The 12197-nt window shown below is 43.1% G+C and overlaps 1 protein-coding gene across 5 annotated transcripts in view; it reads right to left on the bottom strand.

The window, feature by feature from the left end:
* The window catches only part of SMC5 (structural maintenance of chromosomes 5), a 53530-nt gene extending 45055 nt beyond the window's left edge, over positions 1 to 8475 (bottom strand). For 3 of the 5 annotated variants that reach the window (XM_030004459.2, XM_030004460.2, XM_041120839.1), the window contains exons 1-4: positions 8294 to 8475; positions 6490 to 6631; positions 5278 to 5330; positions 2787 to 2949 (exon numbers count right to left, since the gene is read on the bottom strand). In XM_030004459.2, the coding sequence (XP_029860319.1) occupies positions 2787 to 2949; positions 5278 to 5330; positions 6490 to 6631; positions 8294 to 8433 (498 nt within the window). In that variant the 5' untranslated portion in view covers positions 8434 to 8475. Of the gene's footprint in view, positions 1 to 2786; positions 2950 to 5277; positions 5331 to 6489; positions 6632 to 8293 lie in introns of those variants that run through there. The other 2 variants (XM_030004461.2, XM_041120838.1) reach the window with 2 other exon arrangements.
* Between the last annotated feature and the right edge of the window lie 3722 nt (positions 8476 to 12197).

The following is a 12197-nucleotide window of genomic DNA, read 5'->3' as shown; positions in this document are numbered from 1 at the left end:
ACCCAGGAAATGGAGAAGGCTGAGGTACTCTTTGACTTTTTTGCCTCAGTCTTCACCGGCAAGTGCTCCAGCCACACCGTCCAAGTCACAGAAGGCAAAGGCAGGGACTGGGAGAATGAAGAACAGCCCACTGTAAGAGAAGATCGGGTTTGAAACCATCTGAGGAACCTGAAAGTGCACAAGTCCATGGGACCTGATGAGATGCATCCACGGATCCTGGTGGATGAAGTGGCTAAGCCACTATCCATTATATTTGAGAAGTCATGGCAGTTGGGGGAAGTTCCCACTGACTGGAAAAGGGGAAAAATAATCCCCATTTTAAAAAGGGAAAAAAGGAAGACCTGGGGAACTACAGGCCAGGCAGTCTCACCTCTGTGCCCAGCAAGATCATGGAGCAGATCCTCCTGAAAACTATGCCAAGTCACATGGGAAATAAGGAGGTGATTGGCGACAGCCACCATGGCTTCATTAAGGGCAAATCGTGCCTGGCAAATCTGGTGTCCTTTTATCATGGGGTTACAGCACTGGTGGGTAAGGAAAGAGCAACTGACGACATCTACCTGGACTTGTGCAAAGCATGTGACACTGTCCCACATGACATCCTTAACTCTAAATTAGAGAGACACAGATTTGACAGATGGACCAATCGGTGGATAAGGAATTGGCTGGATGATCGCACTCAAAGAGTTGCGGTCAACGGCTTGGCGTCCAAGTGGAGAGTAGTGACGACTGGCATTGCCCAGGGGTCAGTATTGGGACTGGCACTGTTTAACATCTTTGTCGGCAACATGGGCAGCGGGATTGAGTGCACCCTCAGCAAGTTTGCTGACGACACCAAGCTGTGTGGTGCGGCCGACATGCTGGAGGGAACTGATGCCATACAGAGTGACCCTGACAGGCTTGAGAGGTGGGCCCGTAAGAACCTCATGAAGTTCAACAAGGCCAAGTGCAAGGTCCTGCACATGGGTCAGGGCAATCCCAAGCATAAATACAGGCTGGGCAGAGAATGGGTTGAAAGCAGCCCTGAGGAGAAGGACTTGGGGACGTTGGTTGACGAGAAGTTCAACATGACGCAGCAATGTGCGCCTGCAGCCCAGAAAGCCAACTGCATCCTGGGCTGCATCAAAAGAAGTGTGACCAGCAGGTCGAGGGAGGTGATTCTCCCCCTCTACTCTACTCTCATCAAGATCCCACCTGGAGTACTGCATTCAGCTCTGGGGCCCCCAAAATAAGAAGGTCATGGACCTGTTGGAACGAGTCCAGAGGAGGGCCATGAAGATGATCAGGGGTTTGGAGCACCTTTCCTATGAGGACAGGCTGAGAGAGTTGGTGTTGTTAAGCCTGGAGAAGAGAAGGCTCCAGGGAAACCTTATAGCAGGCAGCAGTCTTCCAGTAGGCCCTTCCTAAAGGGGGCCTACAAGAAAGCTGGAGAGGGACTTTTTACAAGGGCACGTAGTGATAGGACAAGGGGTGATGGCTTTAAACTGAAAGAGAGTAGGTTTAGATTAGATGCAAGGAAAAGTTCTTTACTGTGAGGGTGGTGAGGCACTGGCACAGGTTGCCCAGAGAGGCTGTGGATGCCCATCCCTGGAAGTGTTCAAGGCCAGGTTGGATGGGGCTTTGAGCAACCTGGTCTAGTGGAAGGTGTCCCTGCCTGTGCAGGGGCGTTGGAACTAGATGATCTTTAAGGTCCCTTCCAACCCAAACCATTCTATGATTCTGTGAAAACCAAGACTGGAGTGAAAGGTATGCTTGCCATTGCTACAGTGGCAGAGAGCAAATAAATGAAAACTTTCAACACAGTAATATTCACTGAACTGACATTTATGTACTAAAGAAAAAAAAGCTGTTTTAAATACAAAAGTTATGTTGGCAGAGTATGCAGAAAGTTCTACTTTAAACAAATATTGTGATTACGTAAATGAAAAAAAAAAAACATCCAGGAATATTTGTTTCCTCAGTATTAGCTTTCTAAATTCTAGTGTTTTTCAGCATGTCTTCTTGAATGCACTTCTCCTTGAATAGAACAATAAACCCATGGTTGGCTAGGCTCAGATAACGTTTCCTTTTACTGCCACCCCTTGTGATCCACGTGAACTGGGAAGGTCTTAGTAAGGAACCAACCATAACTTTTTTTTAAGGTGCAATTGTGAGGCAACTTAGTTATCTGCACAGAAATCCCGACATAGCTGAGCATGGATTCAGATATGGAAACTGCTTGTAGTATTTGTTAATCTTCTCTCCTCTTTAGGATGTATTTTCCATCAGGATGATTTTACTCTTATGTAATTTGATCTTAAGTTCCTACACTACACTCAAGAATCTGTTGAGCCACAGACATTACCGAAAAGGCTCGACTAGCAATCTCTGCTGCAACTGTAGAGTCATTTAGTAGGACTGCTTTTTGGATAAAGAAATCCAGACAACTCTTCCCCTTCTATAAGATCTCAAGATCTTATAAAAATTTCCCTGCAGATTTTTTGTTTAAGAACATCCCTACAGCAGCACAGACAAGACAGAGAGATACCACTGCTAGTGCTGCTACTCAAACACCAACATGGGGAACATCAGCAGCTTTCCTTTCAGCGTCAGCTGACAGCACGTACAAAACTGTCACACAGTGCCTCCTTTCTTTCAGCATCACACCAGTATGGCTACCTCATCCCTGTCATTCTTTGTGCTGTCCTGTTAAATCACTGAAGTGCTACAAAAGCTAAGCAGCAACAAAACCCTCTCAAAACACAGCACTCCATTTGTAGCCACTGTCTTTCAAAATTCCTTCATACCTGAGGAAGAAACTGGCACAAATTGTCCACCTGGATGTTTAAGGCTGCAATCTGCTCTTCTACTGTTTTCAGGGTTGTTGGCTTTCTGTTGATAAACCATGTTGATGTGTTGTTCACCACTTGAATCTCACGTGTGATAATGATGTTGTCAGGTGTCTTAGCCCTGATTAATAAAAAGATGTGTCTACACTTTTGAGAATATACAAAGGTTACCAAGTGCCAAAGTATGTTAAGAGTTACAGTATTAAAACTTTTAGATATCTAAATATTTATATTAAATTAACTGCACGGTAGCAGCACATTCACATTTCATGCTTCAGAAAATGTCCAGTACTTCAGTGATGAATTAATCTCACATAGAAAACATCAAGGATATCTGCAAATCTTAACTCAGAGAAAGTTATTTATATAAATGACATACTCATGCTGAATGTGGGGGCTGGAACCAGATGATCTTTAAGGTCCCTTCCAACTCAAACCATTCTATGGCTCTATATATGAACCATTTAAAAGTTGTTACAGATGAGAATAGTTTACATAAAAGTGTACTTTTTTATATGACATTTATAGTAAGTTTTAAAATCTGTATGCAGGAGGTGCACAGTAACACTACGCCTTTAAAGTAAAAAATATTAGTGTACAGAACTACATCTATAGTGTATATACATATATACATTCCATTTGGGATTAAAAATAGTATCGCACAGTATAAAAAATATTAATTTGTTTTCAATTTCTGCTTTTAAAGAACAGCAAAGATGCATCAGTTGGCCACTTAGTTCTCTAGCTCAATACTTACCTTCAAAAATTTAGTGTGGTTAAGATGCATCAATAACAAATGAGCAATGAGATAGTCATAAACTCTTGAAATTTTGGTCACCATTTTGATTTAGAAATTGCCTAGTGTCTGTTCAGTCAGCATATTGTTAAACATGGAGGATAAGGGCTCATAACAGTTTGGAGTCCATGTACCTTAGGAGACTTAAGAATAGAGGTCAAAGTAGAAGTGAGTAATTCAATAGCTTCCAGTGTTTGCAATAAATGCCACAGGGATACGAGCCTACTTCTTGAAGACTGTATGATTATTTCCCCACAGGTATCCACTACCTTATTTTAATATACCAGAATTCCTTCAAAAGACCTACAAAGCCATGCTCCTTTCTTTTATCAAATTAAGGACTTCTTAGTACTATAACTCTTGATTTTAGTTACAATCCAACAGCCAAATTCAATCAAGAGAGTGCATGCTTATAGAACTCAAATTTTAAAATTTCTGTCAAAAAGCAATCTTCTGCATCATTGGTCTCTCACCCTAGACGTTGCATTTAAATATCTTCTACCAATTAGACAAAGGACTGAATTACATTGCAACCACTACAGTAAAAATGCTAAGTCTTCACATACTGCAAGTCTCTCTTCAGACTTTCAAGTAGCATCGGGATGTATCTATGTTGAAACAATCACACCATCTACCTGAAAGACATCCTACCTCCTGACCCATTGCTTGGCCACTCTCCAAAGAATGTCTTACTTGATCACTCCCATAAGAACAAAAAGTGGATAAGATTTTTTCAAAGACCTGTTCCAGTATATCTTTTTTCCTTAACACAATCTTTTTATACAACCTGGTCAGGGTGGCCAACTGTTATACAAATTAACTCAGGCTCTGAATCAGTTGATTAGTTCTATGTTATATTTAGGTCAGGACAACGATCAGGTCAAGGCTTATCAAAACCGCCTATGCTATTGCAGCTTCATGTTAAGATCTCCACAAAACCCACGCATTTAGGAACTCTACTAGGACAGTCTCTCTTTAGTTGGCAAACCCCCCCCCCAAACTTATAGGAAGCATGTAATATTGCCCTGTAACCACAAGTTACTGATGGAATTTTACAGAGCAAGTCCAAATGACTTTCAGTTGCTCTGTTTTGCAAAAGCTTACCTAGAAGACTGCATTAGCTGGCATTAGTCAAATATACTTTTTTTTTTTTTCTTCTTTTGTTTCAGTATGTGATGTTTTCAGTAAGAATGTACAGGACCCCCTCATACCAGCAGTATCAATATAAGAAAGTGAAGGCAGAACATTTGGTTTTAAAATTTAAGACTTTTTTTTTTTATTATCTTTAGAAATAATTTCCAACCACTACATCATGATGGCTGTACTGACTATATCAGAATCATCTAAAACTTAAATGTAATCAAGTGCTAAACACACCATATACATCAATCTTTATCTATATATTCTCTGTACATCGAAACAAGGTAAAATGCTTCAGAAAGTGAAACAAAGACCAGCCATCACTGCTTATTTCTTGCATGGTAATTATTTAACCTTAAAATTTTGAAGTCTGGGTAAAAAAAAAGAAAAAACTAAATCACCAGCCTAAAGACAGACCTCTGCACACCAGATTTTTTTTCACAACTTTATGAATGACTGTGTGGGGAAATAATCTAATTAAAAATGCATGAGGAAATACATTTTATTACTTACAGTTCAACTTCTACTACACCTTTCAAGCACCCCTGCTTTACGAAAAGACCAACCTACAAAATTAATTACAGAAGTTATTACTGCAGAATAACAGTGTATTAAAATGTAATCTCTTACAAAAATATCTATTTGTATAATAGAGTTACTGTAATGGGATATTTTATTGAAAACTCACAATTAAAAACTAAAATTTATTTTGGATAAGTATTAACTAAAAATAAAGGAAGACACTATTATCTTCCTCATCAACTAGCAGCATTAGAACTTCCTCCACAAGTTAACAATTTCTGGTCAATTTCAACCTTCAAAACTGAACAAATTATAACCAACAGATCCACAGAGACAAGAATTTCTCATGAATTCAGGGAACAAAGGCAATACAAATCAAAGACATTGCCAAATATCTGTACTAATAGAACTGCAAATTCTAATAGTATAAAAATACATAAACATGAAAAACCAATAAAAATACCAACACACAGTGCTGCCATGCAGTCAATTTCCATACTTATATTTGCTCAAGACTGAGCTGCAACCAGAGAATATGTACAAACATTTAGGTATCCAGATTCAGTGCTCCAAAGGTTTACTGAAATATATCCCATCCAACCAGAATATCCAAGAAAGCAAGGGCAAAACTTAAAAATTTGACAAACTTCCTATTGTAATGTCAACACATGATCTCTTGGGATCAAAAAAATGAAAAAAATAGTAGAACAACCCAAAACAATCCAACTTCCATTTAAATCAAAGATCAGTGGCTCCATGCTTTTAGATAAATTCTCAGACACACTAAGGTTATATGTTATTTCTACAGGTTCTGGATACGTGGAAATTTAAGTTAGACTTTTTTTTTTTTATTTATTTCTCCTTTAGTTGGTATTTCCAATCAAATGTTATTTATGCATGAGGTGGCATTTCCCTTCCCCACTGTGGAGGCTTAGACATCTTCAAATATAACCTCTAGTCTGCTCAGGTTCCAGTACAATTCAGGTGCTTCCATTTCATAATTCAGCCAAGACAAGTAGTTAAGTAAGACAAAACCCCTTTGGTAAAAGCCTTTGTCTCTGGACCAGGCTATTTTACAATTTGGACAGCTTTTTATAAAAATAAAGCAAATCAAGGAAGACAGTCTTTTTCCCCCTCCTCTGCTGAACAGGGCTTTTAATGAAATTCAGATTAAACATGAAAAATACAAAAGTTCATAGTTACCTTATCAGCTCGCCCTATGAAAGAAGGTTTTCCAGCCAGTCCCAGGCAGATGGCACAAACGATGCTTGACTTTCCTGTTCCATTAGCACCTACAATCATGTTCAGGTTGGGTCCTGGACGTACTTCACATGTGTCATATGTTCTGAAAATCACAGTAATTTTTTGAACCTTACAAACAGTCTGTCACCTTAAAAAAAATTTACTTGCTTAAAAACACTTCATTATATTAAATGAGACAGATAATTTTATCAAATCTAGACTCAATCCTCCAATACCGTTTTGTAAGAAAATATCAGAGTGAAAACTAACACTACAGTAGAACACTGTGGAATACATTCCTACCAGCCAGAGTACTTAGAACAACTTTCTTCATAACAAATGGTTATAAAGAATGAAATCCAACCACATAATGACAATTTTTATTGACCTTACTAGGAAATAGTATTATTTTATATCTTTTAAAAAAAAATTAGAAAGAAAATTGACTGAATTCAGTCAAGCCTGTTACATTTAATTCCAGCTGCATCGCAGTCACAGAAGGAGATTGCACTCATCTAACCTGTACAATGTACTTGGGTCTTAAGCTCTGCAAGAATTCTGTGGAACTCCGTATCGGTACATCACTGCAGTAGCTTTCTTGAGTTACAACACCCTAAAACGTTAGCCTGTTATCACTGATCTTTTTTTTAAATTGTATGAGACATCTTTCATCATGTGCATCCAGCATGCCTAGTGCAATAGCAACTACAGAAAGAGACCAAGCCCCAGCATGCAAATTCAAGACAAACAACTAATGTTGGTGTGATCAGTAAGATCCCAAATTTGTAACGAACTTCACCATTTGATGTTCTGTTCCTGCACTGTAGCAAACACACAGAGGGGAACTGAGACACTAACACCACGGAAGAAACAGAAAGCAGTTAATGGTAACGTAATAACATAATCCATGTACTTCTGGAAGAGAAGGTATTTGAACCCTTAATGCTGAGGCTTAAACTACTATGTTTGAAGCTTCATTTAGATCTGTAGTGTGACCCGTGAACTACGCTACTCAGAACTGTTTTCAAGGCTGACATGGAGCTATCAGCATACCAGCCACAAGAAAATGGCTTGAAAACTTCTACTAGCAACTGCAGACAGAACAGTATTCCCAATACAGAGAGGCTGGAGAAAGCACATACAAAAGATAACACCAAGGCCAGTTCTTGCTGCCCTATGAACATCTCCCGCACTCTCCCCTCCTCCACTGCTTGACAATCACCTAACTGGGAGAAAAAAATGCATGCAGAAGCTGACATGGACAACAGGAACCACCACCTTAGGGGATGAAGGGCCGACACGACCACCGCTGGGGAACGGAGCCCCACGGAAGCGACACTGCACTAGGAACCTACAGGATTCGTAATCCACAAAGTAGGTCCTCCCCGCTCTGAGCAAGGCATCACCTTCCAAGGAAAAAATGTTTCACGCACTCCGTCTTCCAGCCCCGACTCGCCTCGGTATCCAAGGCTTTAATAAGGCCCCCTGTTAACCGAGCGTGACTCCTCGCTCCGTGCACCACGGCGGAGAACGACAGCGGCGAGCGCGTCCCTGCCTCACCAGCCCGCTGCCCCAGGTCTGGCCTTCCTGTCTTAACCGCCAGCTCCCGAGCCCCGCACCCACTTTAAAACGGGACTGAGGGGGGGAAGGAAGCCGAAGCCGCCCAAGCGAGCCACCGACCTCTGAGGCGGCAGAGAGTCCACGGCCAATGGCCGCCGCTCGGCCGCCGCTACCTGGGAGGAGAAAGCGCCCACCGCTCACTCACAGAAAGTTCTCCATTAAGACCCTGACGATGGAGCCCTCGATGAATTGGGGGCGCGCTGCAGAGCTCCTCACCGCCCGCTGGCTGCCGCTGCCGCCGCCGAGCTGACAGGCGCCCAGGCTCCATTTCCCCGCCGCCGCCATCTTCCCCCCCCTCAACCCCCGGCAGCGCGGACGTGCCCGCGCCTCGCTCTCATTGGCGGGAGGGAAACGGCGGGCAGGTGAGGAGCGCGTTCATTGGCAGGTGGGGCGGGACTAAACCGCGATGAAGCTTTGTATTGGCTTGCAGCCTGTCGTGCTGGTGCCCATTGGTCGGAGGAGAGCGGGGTGCTGAGGGGGTCCGGGAAGGAAGCTTGTGGCGTTGCTTTCGGTTCCAGACAAGGAGGCGGGAGGCGGCGGGCCCTGGCCGTGCTCCCCAGTGCTGAGGCAGCCGCGCGGCCTGAGGCGCAGCTTTGGCCCCTCCCGGCCGGGGGGAGAGATCCCTTCCCGCCTCGCGGGCCCGCAGCTCCCCGTCGGTGCTGCGGCGGGAGGGCGGCGACTCCCGGCCGGCGTGCCCCGCGGTGGGGCGGCGCGGGCCGTGAAGGGCCGGGCGCTGCGTGGAGGGAAGGTGCCGATGCCTGCGCCGCGCCCCCGCAGGCGGCCTCCCACCCGTGCTCACCCCTCGGAAGAGGGGCGACCGGCACCGGGGATCGTCTTTAGCGTGCTTCCCGGAGGCCGCTGCCCGGAGCGGGGTGGGAAGGGGTTGGGCAGGCCTCGGGGCTGCGGGCCCCGGCCCCTTCGGCTGTCACCGCCAACCACCGGCCTTTCCCCGGCGGCGGGGCAGCGTAACGCGGCGCGGGTGAGTGGTGGTGGCGGCTTTCCCACGAGGTGGCAGCACAGCCGAGCAGTTGGGCGGCCAGTGCTTCGGAGGTGTCCCCCTTCCGTACTGGGGACGGGCTTGGGTTCCGGGCGAGCGAGCTCTGCTTTCATATTCCAGCAGCTGTCTGGGTTTACTTTTTCTTAATTTTTGGCAAAACAACAGAAAAAAACGGTTTTTACATGTGTTACTTCAGAGATCAGGACGTCTGTAGGAAGGATAGGTGTCCTTCGGAAATGATCCTAGAGGAATGCGTGTATGTGAGATTTTGGCACCTTGACTGCCGGGCCATCACCAGTGGTGTTGCAGGTGCCTTACTTTTCCCACATGCTTTATCTTTTCTCTCAGACCAAGAGTTCCTGCTGGAGCACAAGGCCTCATAACTAGCCAAAGCTTTTACGAGGGACCAGGGGGCTGATTAAGACTGCTGAAAGACAGACATAAACTGCTTGTGGTTAAGTGGAACTAGGTAAAGGAACTGACATGTAACTAGAGTGATTTGTCCTAGAAAGTTTACAAGTTTTTCCAGTATGAACCAGATACTTGGCATGTGGAGGCTTGCAAGGCCACTTGTACCTAAGCAGCTGTATCTGTAATACCCTGCAAAGACCGAGACTGCCATGGTAAAGACAACAGTATCTTTGGGTGGGGATGTAGTAGAATTGGGATCAACAAGAAAAAAATAATTTAAGGCAGGTTGCTTCTTTGAGGGTAATTTAGGTAGATAAAGAGAGGTACAAGGGCAGTGAAAAGGTTGTTCCAGATACAGGGAAAAAATGGGGAAAGAAAGATTAAGATCCATTAAAGAATGAAAGGGACTTATGCTCTTAACAGTATTGAGTGCAGATGCCCACAGATAGTAATGAAGGTGACCTGCATGTCCAAGCCCACCAGGACATCAGACAGCCGCTTTGGATAACCCACTGAACTCTCCACCAGGTCCAGGTCCAGATCTGGTGCAGAATGATAAAGCAGCATAGAAATGAACCCTAGTACTATGTGGTATGGAGGGAAAGGATAATGAAATTGAAAGTATGTCATTCATATGATTTGTGAGAATAGCTTTGTAATGGCTGCGTAATAGAGTGCGAAATTGTATCATTGTAAATTAGTAACACTGGTGTGTCTATTAGTTAATTAGAATATTAACTTGATTTATCAGTTGGTAATGTTTTATTTAATCAATAAAAATTGTAGTCTCTGAAATCAGTTATGTCTCAAGCTTGCAGACCAAAAGGGTAGAGTTAGACTCATTAAGTAACCAACTAAAAGAGAAGGAGGCGGTAGATGAAGAAACCACTTCAACATATTCCCACTACAGACTGCTGAAGAGATCCATTTTTCCCAGAATTTGTCAGGGAGCATTTTCCAGGATCTGGTGAGTATGGATGCTGATAAGAGCTGGAAAAAAGGAGATGGCGAAGGCTGCAAAGTAGGCCGGGCTTGGACCAGGAGAAGTTCTTGAAAGAAGAGCGGGAGGTTGTAAAAGCTAATACAGAACATAAGAGCAGCAAGATGTAACATAGTACTATAGCAGTGAGCAAAGGAACATAGCAGGGTATGTAGTTGGCAAAGAGACCAAAATGCTGATATTCAGAAAAACCATATGCACAGAAAGGTGCAGGAGGTGGACAGGAGAACAACAGGAGGGATGGGAAGAAAACAGCAAGGTTAATACAGATCAAACTTATGTAAAGGAGTATTGAAAGTTTATTCATTCATACTTGAGCAACTGAGAAAGTTGAAATCACAAACTGAAATGTTTTTCCAAAGTAAATGTTAAAATAAATTAAATTTCACATTTGACACCTAGTGTTTTGTTTGAGGTAGGACGAGACTGATGTTTTCTCTTTGACAAAATGTGAGGGTTAGAACCTTTTGACTCTGTCGTGTTGCAGGAAAAGTGTGCTCTCTTCAGCCTTTTACCTTATACAGCGGTCCTTTCAGAACGGTGGGTCTCTTGAGTGTGAGCAGTCACACTTGTGAGCTCTGTTCAGATCGAGGTGGTTAAAATGCCAGGTCTTTTAGTGCTCATCTTGTGCTGTCTTAGTGAAGCTTCATGACTGTAAAGTTGGATTTCTGTTAGGTTTATTTTGGTGTGACACAACAGTCAGCCAGAATACAGTTTCATTTCCATTAGCATAAAGCTAGAATAACAATGATATTTTATGTTGTTATTCTGATTTTCCATTGGTGTAACTGAGATCTGAATTTGGCCCTCTTTTCGGAAATTAATAAGCATAATGACAAAATGTCAACTAATGGAAAATATTTAAAGAATAAAGAGTATTAAACAAGAGGGCAGTAAAAGGGCTTTTCTTCTGATGTCAGGACAAGTTCAGTCCCACTCCAGCACAAAGCTATATTTAGAGCAATCAAATACAAGCCTGTTAGTGTTTGGGGTGTTATAGCTGCTTTTGAAGGTTTCTTTTTAATTTCCATTTTATGGACTGTGCCACAACTGGGATCAAAGCAATTGCTTGTAGGTTCTCCAGTAGCTTTTGAAGAAATTTTCAGACAGTAAACAGGCCTAGTACAGCATGCCTCAGAACTGTGCTTTGCCCTGCTGTGGTCCCTGTACAGCTACTGCAGCAGTAAGAAAGGAAAAAATAGTAAATAAAAATGGATCCAAGGCAGAAATTAGTTGCACAGGGAGTTTCCTATCTGGACAGAGCTGATGGAATGTTTTTTATCTCACCATAAAACTGAAGTTTGCCAGTGGAGAAATCTTAATGCACCTTCCCTAGTTTTCAGATGTTTTGCAGCCATTCTTTCAATAGTCTGTGAATTTCCTATTCTATAAACCGATATTCAGCAGGCACTAAAGTAATTTAAAGCCTCCTTTGAAATTCTCCTTCTGTTCTTTAATTCCTGCAGGAATAAATGGGTGTAAAGGTGCTGTTGTTCCCTACTGAAGGAAGAACTAGGGCTTTTTTTGCAGTCAGGACAGTGCTACATGCCCTATGGATAAATACCACCCTCAGTGAACTGACGAAATCATTGCACTGGTGAGGTCCCTAGAGAATGCTCAATGGAGAGCGAAATAGAGTAC

Source organism: Aquila chrysaetos, chromosome Z (genome assembly GCF_900496995.4).
Source record: "Aquila chrysaetos chrysaetos chromosome Z, bAquChr1.4, whole genome shotgun sequence".
NCBI classification, from domain to species: Eukaryota; Metazoa; Chordata; class Aves; order Accipitriformes; family Accipitridae; genus Aquila; species Aquila chrysaetos.
This window is presented reverse-complemented; position numbering and strand designations above follow the sequence as displayed.